This window comes from Micropterus dolomieu, linkage group LG09, assembly GCF_021292245.1.
Source record: "Micropterus dolomieu isolate WLL.071019.BEF.003 ecotype Adirondacks linkage group LG09, ASM2129224v1, whole genome shotgun sequence".
NCBI lineage: Eukaryota > Metazoa > Chordata > Actinopteri > Centrarchiformes > Centrarchidae > Micropterus > Micropterus dolomieu.
The window spans coordinates 21,831,354-21,846,414 of record NC_060158.1 but is presented as its reverse complement, the minus strand read 5'-3'; the positions used below and the strand labels follow the sequence as shown (position 1 = coordinate 21,846,414).

Below are 15,061 nucleotides of genomic sequence, written 5' to 3'. Positions count from 1 at the left end.
CAGTGAACCGGCATTTTGATAACTTTCTTAATGTTCTGTATTTTCTGGTGAATGAAGAGGAGGCAGTTTGATTAGACAGAAGAAGATTGGGATTGTTCCAAAATCTGCATTCAAAATTGTGCATGGGTTTGAGTTGCTCTTTGGCATTTTTATTTATCCCCGTAGCAGTGGAGTTATAATTAAAAACGGAAATTTGTTACAAATACTGTAATTTCTTCAGCATTTATGTGACAGTATATATAAGCTGACAAACTGGGGGGAAAAAACTTTATTTCCACTGTAACAAAAACATTTTTTTCTGTGTAATAGTTCACTGTCCTGTCAAACTGACCCCTTTTCCATTTAATGGACAGAATGAGCAGCGTGTCCTCCTGTATAACAGAACCTGCTGTTTCATCACACAATTTTCACATCTGACAGATTCCAGAATGAAAAGTGCAATTGATTGAGGGTGTCTCCATCAGAAACAGGCTCGCTCTGCAAACTGGGCGTGCAGGCAGGACAGACTCAGGCGGAAACCAAGAGGATGCAGGAGGGAGTCAGCTGGATATGGCACACTCACTCACTCTACCAGAAAATACAAATTTCATCTTGCAGTTTGAATTATTTTGAGGAAAGGTGGGTTTGAGTATGCACGGACAGTGTTCTACTTATGAAGCCGAGAGTTTGATGCCCTACTGTAGCTTTAATACTTAATTACTCTGACACTAAGGACTACAGAATCTAGTCAGTCAGTTAGTCCTCCACTTGATTATCCAATGATATTTGGTTTCATGTCATCTTGTGTTTGATCCAAGGATGTTTGGTGAATGTACCATACCGTATAAGAGCCATTTAATGCATTAACTCTGTGCTCCATTAACCCCCCACTTTCGCACACAAGTGCACCAGCACTCACACTAAGCAAGATACAGCCTGGATTCAACAATGCTACTCAGGTTCGTTCACTTAACTTCATGGTGGCTTACCCATAATTTCACACACTCATCCTTAACGTCTAAATTACATATCACACCTGCGTGGTGTGGACTAGCCATGTACTGTGCTTGATGCATCTGATCTTTTGACTTTTCTGATCTGATCTTTATCCGGATAATCCAACTAATACCACATAGAGTAAGGCGTTGCCAAAAGAGGGACTGTATTGCAGCGGCATGGCTGTAACATACAGGGAAAGAGGCGGCAACTGAGATCATTCATGTGAAACCAGATGTTAAGAGGGAGAATGGTAAGCGGGGTGGTCCTGAGGAATCGTCTCCTCCCTGTCCCGAGCGCCATGCTCGTTGTAAGCGGCTCTCGTGTGATTAATCAAACCGCTGTGCACCTCTACTTCGCAGTGTAAACGCGATACTTATGCAGCCAGCGCGAATTCCTCTTCGGGACATACACACTTACACATACACCACACACACGCACGCACAAGCGCGCACTCACGATCAGCATTTATGCACGAATTAAACTCGGCGATCATCAACATGCTTTTTATTCTCCATATGTGTTTTGAGTTGCCAGCAAAAGGCAATTTTGTGCCCGTGTGTTTGAGTGTGTGCACGTGAGGGGGGTCGTCCTGCGTTCGCAAATGGCGCAACTTCTCATGATTTCCCTGTCAAGTTGACACAGCTGTGAGCCCCGCTGGCAGAAAACCGACCAGTCCGTGGTGGTTAACGGAGGGCTGCGCCAATATAAACCAATGTCTACTCGTTATCTTCACCACATGCAGGTAAAAGCCACACGACACCCTGCTGCGCTGCACGCGTTCAAAGGACATTTGCACGGGAGCACCTGCACCTTCACCCTTCTACCCGCCCCCATCCAACCGCTTCACGAGTGTCCTTACCTTGAAGTCGAGATGTCTTTGCGACGTTTTCAGTGAACGTTGTATTAGTTGGAGTAACAGAAACAGAAGCTTATTCCGCAGCTCCCCGGTCGCTGTGTAGAGGAGAACGGAGGATGGAGAAACAGCAGTGAAAACCCAGCGATGCTTCATCCGTTCTCTCTCTCTCTCTCTCTCTCTCTCTCTCTCTCTCGCTCTCTCTCTCTCTGGTTCACAGGCAGGGCTCCCCACTGAAATAATACCGGAAACCGAACTCGGCGGCCCCTCTCTGCTGATCTAGGAGGGGCCAAATAAAACCGAGAAGGCCATTCACCTTTAATGTCTAGTTATGTAGTTTTTTTAGTATTCTAGTTTCGACTTTATTCGGACAGACCACATTTTCTAATGATTTGCTGTAAAAGTGTTTGAAAAACCAATGGATTAGGCTGTGTCTACGCATGTCATAAACTGTGCTGTGTTAACATGTTAGACTTAAAGTGTAAATGTCTTGACATCACGTGAAATCATTTTAAACAAAGTGTTACTTGTTTCATTGTCTTACAAAAGTAAAATACTCAATAGCCTAATTGTAGGGCCTCAAGGTGTCCATGATGTATCCTATTGCTTTAGCTGTGTGTTGAATGTTACGATTGAATAATCAAACGCATTTCAACAAAATATGGATAAGCCGGGCACACAGACTAAGTGCAGGCTATATGTTAGGCCTACTCTGAGCAAAGACCTCTCTTGTGAATTTTTTTTAGTAGCGCATAGCCTCCCTTTTCGAATAGGCTACGCCATCACGCCAACCACTAAACTGACGGTAAATGGGTGTGTGACGACTCTTTTTCAAAAGGACCTTTTATGACTGAATGAGTATTATATTGCACGAATAAAAATTATGGGCTGATACTTGCAAAAAAAAAAATTCTCACTGAACCTTTCAGTTGAAGTGCTGAAACTGGGTAAACTTAGCTTTCTCTTTTTTGTCAGCTCCTAACAGGCGTCGTTATTTCACTGGCGCTGCGCAGCACCTTCGGTGTTAATTGCTCACGATGCTGCGTAAATAAATTCAGCGCTGCTGTTCCCACAGAGACAGAACCAGAGGCTGCTTAGAAGTCAGTGCAGCAGGACCCATCCTGTGAGGTTATTTATCTTCAATACCAAAAGTCTTTTTTCAACTACAACCACCATGTAGGCGTTTTGAGGGAAGAATTTGAACACACACAGGATGCTAAATAACACTAGTTCAGCTATTATTTTAGTTAGATTTGGCTACCCCCTTTTCAGGACTGATACATATTCATGATGTATTCATACTTTCAAAGTGAATATGACTATGAGGCCTAGTAAAAAAAAGTGATATTTTATTTTAAATATAATTAATTGTTTTTCTGCGTAGCTTATTTTCATTGTGATTCCCCCCCCTCTGGCGATCATACAGTATTTCACCCGCACTTTAATTTAGTGCTGCAGCCCTTTTAATGAGGATTCAGCATCTTCAGTAATTGTTAAGAACTTTGTTATCATGGGAGAGTTAGTATGGGAATTATATTTATCCCCAGTATTTTAATAATGTATCATCATTTCTATAAAATAGTTTATTTATTAATAGCAATGACAGTTGTGGAACAGGAGCAGCTTGGTTACACTGGCAGCATTTAGTTTCAGCACCATGGTCAGCGACACTGATAACAACAGTCTTGTGTGTATTGTGTTTCAATAGTGATAATGTGTAACTTGTAAAACACAATGAACACATGAATGTGGAGTGATTTACATCTGTAAATGTGGATCTGTATTTGCGCCTCTAATTTAAAACTCACGTATCATCATTGTGATAACTCATAATTATCATTTGTATGTCAACTTAGCATTTTCTAAAGGAAATATATTTGGTAATCTCCACCTATTCCTGTGGATCTTTTGAGAATGTTCTTTCACGTTGTTTGTATCACACAAAAAAGCTCAGGGAAGATCAAGATTTTACAGTAGATGGCGGCAATGCAACATCTATGGATGCCAACCACACAGTCTATGATGCCAAGCTGTTAAAATAAACAGAAGAAGAAGAAGAAGAAGACAAAGAAGATGAAGAAAAACACCATACCAAAGTGATGTCACTGGTTGCCTGTTTGTGAAGCGAAGGGGCAGCAGCAGCATGGCTTGCTTACTAGCAGCTGCCATATTCGAGGTCATAAGAACTGTGTGCTTTCTGTCTCTCTAGATTTACAGATACAAATCACTGTTCTAATCCCATAGTTTTAGCATGTAAAGTCTACACTTGCTTGGTGCCTACATGTGAAGGAGGTGGATCTGCGTTCCATCATACACACATGCTTCCAGACTGACATTTAATACATGCAACCTTGGGCCTTAGCCTTGCTATAGGCAAGTGTGTTTTTACTCACTCAGAGTGCATTAATGCTCATGCAGAGTATAGGAGAGGAAATCTCGCTGTAGTTTGTCAGCTTCATTATGTTTGCTTCTCTCCTTCATCACCGTATACACAACAAGACCACTGAGATGTAACTGTACACTCTCTCTCTCTCAATGGAAGGTAGCCTAATGAATATTTATTGGTTCACTGGTTCAAGGTGTAATATCCGCGTTTTCAACACGGGCCCTCACCCCTCATGTATGTGGCAGGGCATTCATCACCAGGCTAGAGTCCTTTAAAGCTCGGCCTCGCGCCACCTGCTTCACAGCCTGCCATCAGATCTGCTTGTATCTTCATTAGCACTCATCTGAACTCCGCCAAAGCCAGATGTCAGAGGGCCCTGACCTCTGCTCAATTTGAATAAAGTCAACCCCTTGGCTGCAATTTTGTGTCACAGAAGAAGTCGATTTTTCCCCCAAACCTGTTACTTTTCTGCAGATGTTAAGACTGAAGTCTGGAATTAGCATAGTCACAAATAAATTGGTATTTGAAAACCGGCAACCTCTCTTATGTACTTTCACAGTGCAAGCAATGCAGGAATTTCCCATAAGAATCAATCTTTCAATAACAAGTGAGAGTCAATGGCAAAAACAAATACTAATCTTTCTGTAGTGTAAGGCAGATGTAACTTTGCATGAGAAGTCCCACAGATATCAGCAAATATAAATACACATGCATAACAATGGAGAGAAAGCAAGCACGCAGTATCATTACAGTGAAATGCAAAAGGTGATTTCAAATATTTCATAGAAAGATGCAAAAATAGATGGCTGCAATGCAACATTTATGGGTGCCAATGACACAGTCTATGATGCCAAGCTGTTAAGATAAACAGAAGAAGAAGAAGAAGAACACAAAGAAGATGAAGAAAAAAATAACATACCAAAGTGATGTCACTGGTTGCCTGTTTGTGAAGCGAAGGGGCAGCAGCATGGCTTGCTTACTAGCAGCTGCCATATTCGAGGTCATAAGAACTGTGTGCTTTCAATCTCTCTAGATTTACAAATCCAAATCACTACATTTATTTGTGCATTGTGTTTTACGAGTTACGTACACTGACATTTGTTGAGCCATGTTTGAAGACCAAATTAAATCAGACTAGTTCATAAACACGTCCATAGTGACAATTTAAGAATTTCTGCCAACTACAAAATCACATAAATACCCAATGGAGGGTTTTCATTCTGCGACGGCTCATGTTTACCTGTGTTCTTAGTGCATTATCACCCCCCAGACAAAACATTAATCACAGTCAAAAAAACAAAACAAAAACAGCCTCTCAATTGACACCCAAACAAATGTGATGAGCTTTACCCATGGTTCATCCCCTTTGGGCCTTTTGATGTGGGGAAACTTGCTGATCTGCCGTGTCCTCCTTTTCTAATAAAGCTGTCATCAGCTGCCAATGTGCACTTTCATGGCGTCGCTCCAAGCTGGCTGAGATCAATAGCGCCTGTCAGGGAGCGGTCCCTAGGCGTAATAAGGCTGGGAGACACATGGTAAGTAGACCACGAGGCGGGGTGTGTGTGTGTGTGTGGGGGGGGGGGGGGGGGGCAACGTTCTGATTGAATATGGACCCTGATTTCTACAGGGTGACATGGCACTGTCTTTTCACATGGGATGGAAAAAGAAAAATAAGATAATTAGTTATGCATAGATGGGAAGAAACCTGATACAGAATGTAAAGCTATAGCTGTATTTAGTTTACGTTGGCAGGGTGGTGATGTCACAAACCTGTTAGTGTACTGTGATATCACCCATCTCCCATCGGCTTACAACACATTCTATATATATACATCTATCACTTTGGAAGATCTACAGCTCCACCAGTGTCATGCATATCATCAAACAGCATGCAAGGTTGGGGAGCCCATAGCTCATGTAGTGCTTTGACATTTTAACTAACCAGACAGCACTGATAGACACACACCGTTTTCTGTGCTGGATTTACTGTTAATGTGACAGACTGATAGAAAGAGCGATTCTCGTGCTGTACCATGCAAACACACACCCACACAGCACAGACACACAGTTTTATATTGCGTGATGTAAAAGAAGAAGTAGGATTTTTATTTCTTAGTCTTGCACATTAATGTTGCATGATATGACATGTCACAAGAACTGTACTGTTCCTCAGAGATTTCTTTTTGTGGACGGTCTGCAACACAGTGACGATAAACAGGCAAATGTATTTTTGTATTCTAACATTCTAACATTAAACATTTGTTTAAATTAAGTGCAAATGCAGTGCTCCTATGTATAAAGCCTAACATAACTATATTCCTCATAAATAATATAAAGGCAGCTGATCATCTGGGGAACCAGAGAACTGATAATAATAGAATAATAAACTGGTGATAAGGAAAACTAAGAGGCAATAGCCATATTAGCAGCACTGTGAGGCTGTACTCAGGCATAGCAATACTTTGAGCTAAATGCTAAATCAACATGCCAATATGCGCACAGTGCCCGCTTACGTTTAGCAGGTATAATTTCCACCATGTTCATCATCTTAGTTTAGTGTTGTGTTAGCATGCTAACATTTGCTACTAACCAGTATGATGCAGTATGACTGCACTAGAGGAAATGTCAGGGGATTACCAAAGTGATTACAATTCATTCCTAGGGAACCATCAATGTCTGAAGAAAAATCTCACAGCAATCCATCCAATACATCAATACATTTCACTGGAAAACACAAACATCAACCTCATGACCTCAGGGGACCACAAAAGTCGGAGTAGTAGGATTCATTCTCTGGTGAACATGAATGTCTGTACAAAATGTAATATACAGGAGGTAGAGAGGGTTGCCCGTTAATCGGAAGGTCGGCGGTTCAATCCCCGGCTCCTCCAGGCTGCATGTCGAAGTATCCTTGGGCAAGATACTGAACCCTGAATTGGCTGTTCCGCCAGTGTGTGAATGTTAGTTTCTGTTTGAGCACTTAGGCTCAGTGAATGAATGGTGAATCCAGATGTAGTGTAAAAGTGCTTTGAGTGGTCAAAAAGGCTAGAAAGGCGCTATACAAATAGGGAGCATTTACATTTATCCTTACAACCATGGCTAAAATAATTGTAGTTTTTTACACAATATTTTTTATAAAAAATGTGTATTCAACTCCAGTCAGTAAATAAAGAGAAGCTGGGTGGAAGGTGTTCCAGCATGTTTTTCTACAGAGAATGGTTGCAGTTAATCATTTAACAAAGCAAGGAAAGGTTGATTTAACACTCCCACCATTACTTATTCCTGTAAAACAAAAAATCACAAACATGGGTGTGATTTGTTGGCTGTCAGTATTTTCTTTTTTTTTCTAAGGGGACCTAAGCTGTCAAGTAAATGGATCTGGTCATTTTCACTTCTGTTCCATTCAACCCATGAGGATACACCTGCTTGTACACTTTAGTTGTGTGGGTTTTAACAGATGAAAACTGACAAAAAAAAGTTCCAAACTCAAACTCATAATTTGGTGTTCCGATTTCACATGCAATACTGCATTATTGAGCTCACTGATGCACACTCAGGATTGCGTCAGTCATAAAATACAGTATTGCATGTTTAAATGCGTCCAGCGGTGAGGAATTGATTGAAGTTGAAGCGGGCAATTAGTTTCATTGATAACTGTACCGGCGGGGAGGAACACACCGAACACAGGAAGGCATAACACATCTCCTGAATGGAAACAGTCCCATTACTCTCTGTCTGCTGTCTTCACTTCCCTCCTCGCCATTCATCTACGGATATAATGACCAAAGAAAGAGCAAGACGCTGATCTGTCAGGATGATTCACTGTCAATTTACCGGGCTTTTTATAAAGCTCTGCTCTGTGCAGCAGCTGGGTAGATGGACCCAGCCTCCTAACTCTTCTTATAATCTACATATTGACACATATGATAGTAAAGTGCTGATTGGGAACAACCGTGAGGAGGTGACTTCTCAGCAAAGACTTTAATTTGAATGAGTGTGGTGTCAGAAGGTGATAACTGGAGTGGCCATTAGCAGCTGGATTTGTACAGACTATGACAGACATAATATGGTGCTGAGCAGTGTTATGACTAGCATCAATTTGTGCCATCATGCAGCGAGTGCATACCAATAAAATGCTTGTTTATGATCAATCACTGTTTCAGTTTCTTGGTGACATGAGAAAGCCACTGGGTTTAATGCTCACAGCACACGTTTTTGTTTGCATCTTCAGAAGGAGATAGGCTTGTTTTGAGAAGATGCATTTTTCTATCCAGTGTATTGCAGAGATGTGCCTCAAGGTTTTGCATTATCTCCAAATGGAGTAAACAGAGAGTATCTGAATTATAACGTCTTGGGCTTGTTTGGGTTATCTATGGCCACACATCTGCAAACAAAGCCTGTGCACAACCAGCCGGCTGTCTGGGCCTTGACTAAAGAAACTAGACAGACTTTCCAATAAGCACAAAGCATGAGGTCTTGTTGCATAGTCTGCACCAGCAGACAGAGGACCTTCTGATAAGTGAACTAGAATCTAGATAAAAAGATAAAACACCAGTAAGTAATTTCATTATTTGAATGGGCATAACATACTAAATCCTATTTGTGGTGTCAGCAACGCATCAAATACACTTTCAATCGCGTGAGTCTAGCACACAAAAACAGACAGTAGGACTGTACATTTTACTTGAACTCAATCAAATTATAACATTGTAAACCTTAATGGGAGTTAATATTACTAAGCAACTTCTTAACTTCATGCAGTGGGGGGAAGACGTACAATAACTAAAGCAATAAACTAAAACCAAAACTAAAAAGCAAAACTCTAAAACCACTCCTTTACATTCAAAATGCATGTAACAGTATCCAAACTAAAAGCACTGGTTCTGCATAACAGCCGATCTCAGTGTTATCACTGGATCACAACAATGCTTTAACATGAACTTTAACTTGGAGTTGTTTCATTTACAGCATTGCGTCATCTTTTTAAGAGCATATTATTTTTAATATTAATCTGAAAAGAAACTATTAACTACAACTGTCCAATAAATTCAGTGGTGTAAAAAGTACAATATTTACTTAAGTTTAAGGGGGTAGTAGTGTAAAGTAAATGGAAATATTCAAATAAGTGAGCTTAAAAGTGTACTTAAATGCAGAACCTACTTGAGTAAATGCACTTCCCATGACTGCCTCATCTTAATATCTACGCAGAAAAAAACACAAAAAAACATTCTATGCTGACTGGAAAGAACACAACTAGACATGAAATGATTAAGTCCTCCACAATTTGCAGTAGGTCTATGTAATGTAAGACAGCAGTGACACTTGATGCAGCTATTAAAGGTGAAGTTACTTCAGCAGCAAGCTGTGAGTTTGATCAAACCATGCAGGTGGTATAAACCTTAAGGAGGTCAACAAATCTACTCTACAAATCATACAGTACACATTTCTGACGATTACGAGGCTTCAGCTCATTGATCGGTTTGTCTCTGTGCTTCTTGGAAATAAGGTGACTGGCGCCATTGCGTGGCATAATGGGAAATTGCACAAGTCTGCCTGATAGTCCGAGTTTAGAATCATCTGATACTGGAAGTCTTCTAACCGTGTTCAAGGTTGCCTAGAATTGACTGCTGAAATGCGTTTATTTATTCTAATAATGTTGCACGGACAGTGAGTGAAAGTCGTTTATTATTTATTCCTTTTAAAACTTGCCATTAAGACCAACTTTCTCGTTCCAGTGTAACGTCCCGTCATGCCTCCTTCACCTCTAACCTTTAAATAACCGAAGCAGGCGATATTTCTGTGTAATTATTACAACCTGGTGGTCTTTAATTAAAGTTAAACCCGAACATCCGAGCGCAATGAACATGAATTACTTTAAGTTCATCCATCCCATTTCCTGGACGAAGTTCCCGGAGGAGGGCCAATGGGGAAGGCATGGGAAAGTTCTCCCCATTTTTTCCGATTACATCGATGCTTCTTAAGGAAGGCAAACACACAGCCGCTCGAGCTGCAGCCCGCTACTGTCAGGAGCGGAGGGGGACATTAAAAGTAGTCTACACATAGGTCTGAGGCCAGCGAGCCAAAAAGGAGACAAATCCCGCTTCACGAGAGAGAAAGGTAAGAGTGTTCTCCAATTTGGAAAATCCACAGTTCATGTGATAAAAACACTTCTGTCTCTGTAGCTTTCAATAGTTGTCAATAAGTGAATTTGGTATTGTTTTTAATCCTCCAACGGATCAGAATATTGTGTTTACATTGACTTTTTTATTGACTTTTGGTATAGGCCTACTGTAGGCCTACTTATTATTATTTTATTACCTTCTGTATTCAGAAGTCCAGATGAATTTCTATTGTATTCTATTAGTCTTTCAGTGTAGCAGAATCTTTGGTCCTTGAGGCTTTGAGTTTTATGATTATTGATTTATTTATCCCGTCTTGTTGTAGATGTTTAAAAAAATATATTTAATTCAATTATATATGTATATATATAATAACGTACAGTATCACAGTAACAAGGCTATGGAACTTAAAATGTGAACGTGACCAGTAGTCCTGTAAAAAAGACAGTTGTGACTTTTTGTGGCTGTGGCACTACTGAGTTCTTGATTATAGGGTTTTATTGTAGTTTATACTGATATAGTCTTATTTTATGCTATTTTCTGTTTCCTAAGGTGTTTCTGTAGGCACTATGTGGTATGTTTGGTTGCCCATAGATAACGGTAATGCTCAAGACAATACCCCCAGAAGTGGATCAGTCCAGTTATCATTTTTGTGCCTGTTCAGCAGTCCAGCTTCCCTAACAGTCCATTGTCTTGTCTCATCCTGTCCGAAAAGCTTGTATTTTCACTATTAAGTCATTTATTTTTTTCTCAGGGGGGGGAAGAAATAACAGAAAAACATAAGCAGTCTAAACAAATAGACAAGTGTCACAGCAGTGCCTCAACTCCCCCAAACAGGATGTTTATTCAGATGTGTGTGTGTGTGTGTGTGTGTGTGTGTGTGTGTGTGTGTGTGTGTGTGTGTGTGTTTCCTGACACCGACTGTGTCATTTATCATTAACTACTTTCATCAACCCCCCCTCAATACTTAAGTGAAATCAGTCACTCTGTGATTTGACTCAGCTTTAATTGATTCATAAATAATTGATTCATAAATCCAAAAAGAAAAATGAACACATGGGATAAGGCTTTTTAATGTAAAAGTTTGAGTGGCCGCTCTTGGACTCACTGGTTCCAGTTTTACTGTGAACAGTGAAAGCTTACATTATTTCCATCCGTATTAAATGTTAACTTTAGCACCATGTGTTTTTGTTTTAGTCCGTTTTAGGGTATGGAGGCCTTGTTTTTCCCATGGTGATGATGAGGAGTTGGAGCCCACCCTAAAAACGCTGTGAGCTCATGGAAGAACTAATTACGGGCTGCAGCCAGATACACATGTTCCCCAGTAAAAAGACACCATTATATTGAAAAGGTTGGAGAAACTTTGCTCATTTTTTGCTTATAGAAATCATGAAACACTTTTCATTTGCTGCGCATTTATGACAACCCACCCAATTAGGTGTTAAATGGTGCAAGCCAATGTGTTCAGCCATGTAGCAGTAAATGAAAAGGTGGATTAACTATATGACCTGCATAACAACTACAAGAATCAAATGTTAGTTTGCAAAAGCAGGTAATGTTTTATTTTTGTGCGGGGATTAGGGGTGAGCGATATGGCCAAAAATGTTATCACAGTAAAAAATGTCATATCATTCGATATTGATAATTATCACGATAAATTTTTTTAAAGGCTGATTTTTGCTCCTGAGTGAAAGTTGAAGAAACCTGATAGATAACTATTCTTTATGGTCAGAACATGACCAACACTTGCCAGACAGGTGATCACTTAACAAATCAGAGTAGAACATTCAAAACAATTATGATAAAATGGGGAATATAAGATTTCTGATATACAATCTATATTTAATGAATATGGGTCAGTTTTTATACACTTTTAATATCCATGCTGCAAATTTCACTATTCTACCAATTCTACCAATGGCGGTTTCTGTCACAAAACCACTTTTAAAGGCAGAGTGATTCGATAAAAATTGCATTGTCCTCCTCAAACGAATCTGGTCTTGATTTAGTATCATTAAATTAGTTATATTCTAAAAAATATTGTTTTACAAAAAGGCTAGTTAACTCTGATATCGTTCTTTTTCAAACATTCTTTCATTCTCCCCCATCTGTCCATCCATCCTTCATCTACCAACTGTCCCTCTTAGAAGCAGAGGATGTCCAGAGCTGACTGGTCATTCCTGGAGCACCTGCTGGAGGAGGGCCAAGAGTATTCGACAGGCATTGGCCGCGTCTGGCTCACCGTACTCTTCCTCTTTCGCATGCTGGTACTGGGAACTGCCGCCGAATCTGCCTGGGATGATGAACAAGCTGACTTTGTGTGCAACACACAACAACCCGGCTGCACTCCCGTGTGCTACGACAAAGCTTTCCCCATCTCCCACTTTCGCTACTTTGTCCTCCAAGTCATCTTCGTCTCCACGCCGACCATCTTCTACTTTGGATATGTGGCTATAAGGGCTGGGAAGGACAAGAAAAAGGAGGAGGATAAGGAGAAGAAGCAGGCAGAAGAGGGCGGTGGTGGAAGTAAGAGAGGAGAAACTGTAACAGAAAGGCACAATAACAATGTGACTAAAGACAATGCAGAAGAGAAGGAGAAACAAGAGGTTGGTGGGAAACATAGAAGAGCTGACAAGCCTCCCCCTGAGGCCCCTAAGCTGAAAGGAAGGTTGCTGTGTGCATATGCATTCAGCATCCTGATGAAAGTCTTTCTAGAGGCTGGCTTCATCATAGGGCTGTGGGTCCTTTATAATGGTTTCATCATTGCAGCAAAGTTTGAGTGCACGGGGTCCCCTTGTCCTCACACAGTGGACTGCTTTGTCTCTCGACCCACGGAGAAGACCATCTTCACCATCTACACTCAGGTGATTGCTGTCATCTCCCTGGTCCTCAACCTCTGCGAGCTCCTCCACCTACTCCAGCTTGCCATCGCCCATCGACTGGAGAAACGCTACTGTGCCCAGAGCCAAGACTACCTACCTCGGTCAGAACAGCCGATAACAGCCCAGCAGGAGACTCCAGAGCTCCAAACGGAGGTGTCTTTCAAAGCAGAGAGTCATGTTAACCTCCCCATCCAGGGGGAGGCTACATGCTACCCCAACCCCTGTGAGAGCTACGGGGATCTGGCGATAGAGGTAAACTGGGGACCTGGGGAAGCTGAGAGTGACCTGCTTCCAAGTTATGTGAACTGCATGGGGGCCATGAGGACAACACATTCCCCTAGAGTCCATTATAATAAACAAGCACACCACACTGAGAAAAACACTAAGGGTGCCCATAAGGGAAAGTCAAAGCAGAAGCATTACGTATGAGATGCCCAATCAGATTGGACAATATGTTGTATATGACTCTGGAAGTTTGGTTTGGTTTCTGAGCCTTCCAGTTTTTAATAAATACTATCCTGCGCATGACACTTGACTATCAGGAATGCACGGTGAGAGCTCAAATGAAGAAGAACAACTATTGCACTGTGAACTCGATGCCTTAGAGGCGGGCGGACGTTCAATCAGAGATTTACCAGATAAATGGACCTATTCAAAATGAAGCATTTTGAGAACACTCCCCAAGGCAAAGAAAATGAGACTCCATAGTCTTTAGTGCTGAATGTGACGGTGGGTAAAAAAATGAAAATGAAAGACTAAGGAGGGGCTGCGGATATTGTGTGTATGGGAGAGTACATAGAACCACAATTAAGCATATTCCCCTGAGATTTGCACTGCAACCCCTGGAGTTCTGTGAAGTCCCCTCCTCTCCCCATGGCTGTATTCACACTGTGGAATGTACTGGTCTCTGGATCCTGCTCAGATCCCAAGAGGATAATGACCGTGTTGATGCATGCACGCATGCATGCACGCACACAAATGAACTTTTCAACCTTTTACCCAGTGAGTTTTGGTCACTGGAGTTGGGATTTGGATCGGGGAAGGCATGGGTAGGTAAACAGAAGAGCCAAATCAGGGGAATTCTGGGATTGTAAACGAATTATCATGGCCAGCAACCATAGTATTTTATCTATGAGGAAAGATGGAGAGAGAGGACCACTGCATACTAGATTGCGAGAGCTGAATAATGGAGCAAACACAAGCATGTTGTTGGAAAATCAAACCATTTAGAGACCTTGGTTGAGAACTCAAAAGATGCATTAGTGATTGCACAATTAATGGACGGAACGCGGTACAGAAATGTGCAAACTTAATAAAAAGGAAATGTCTAATTATGTGAAAACTGTATTTAATGTTTAAAGTATTGTGAATGAATGCCAGTGTTAATATTTATTATTTTATGGAAAAATAAAGTTAAAAAGTACCATCAATTAATGATGATAATGATGTCAATTTATGTAATGTAATTATTATATAATCATTCAGATACTGCATTATTCACATTCAGTTCATTCCCTACAAGTTGTGGACATGTGATTTTATCTCTTTTCCTTTCTGAATGTAGGGATGAGATTTCTGTGTGGGGAAAATGTCTCAGAAGTGCGTATTGCCTCTCTGTCCAGCCATACACTTTCCACTAACCAAATACTGTCACAATACAGAGGCACTGAATCACTCAAGAGAAAGCACTTTGGGAATAATAGAAAGACGGAGGTGTGGAGAAGAGGATGAGCCTTACAGGGTATCATGAGTATAACCTCCTGAGGGCAAAAAAATAAGGGAGGAACAACTGATTTTATGGCTGTATTCAAATCTGTAGCTCTGGTCCTTTTATTACTCTCTA

At 40.9% G+C, this 15,061-nt stretch overlaps 1 protein-coding gene across 3 annotated transcripts; it reads left to right on the top strand.

Annotated features, from left to right (window-relative positions):
* Positions 1-9,968: 9,968 nt before the first annotated feature.
* On the top strand, positions 9,969-14,648 carry gja4 (gap junction protein alpha 4). 3 transcript variants are annotated; one of them, XM_046059444.1, is made up of 3 exons: positions 9,969-10,334; positions 11,534-11,687; positions 12,484-14,648. In XM_046059444.1, exon 3 carries the CDS (start codon positions 12,493-12,495, stop codon positions 13,645-13,647), a length of 1,155 nt encoding a protein of 384 aa, XP_045915400.1. In that variant the 5' UTR covers positions 9,969-10,334; positions 11,534-11,687; positions 12,484-12,492; the 3' UTR covers positions 13,648-14,648. The 3 variants fall into 3 exon arrangements, with proteins under 3 accessions (XP_045915400.1, XP_045915402.1, XP_045915401.1); XM_046059446.1 differs by lacking the exon at positions 11,534-11,687 and having other exon boundaries at positions 12,487-14,648; XM_046059445.1 differs by lacking the exon at positions 11,534-11,687.
* The last annotated feature ends 413 nt before the right edge of the window (positions 14,649-15,061 follow it).

What these genes read in the sequence shown, in the direction of transcription:
- gja4 (XM_046059446.1), top strand. Translation starts at nt 12,493, where the DNA reads ATGTCCAGAGCTGACTGGTCATTCCTGGAGCACCTGCTGGAGGAGGGC.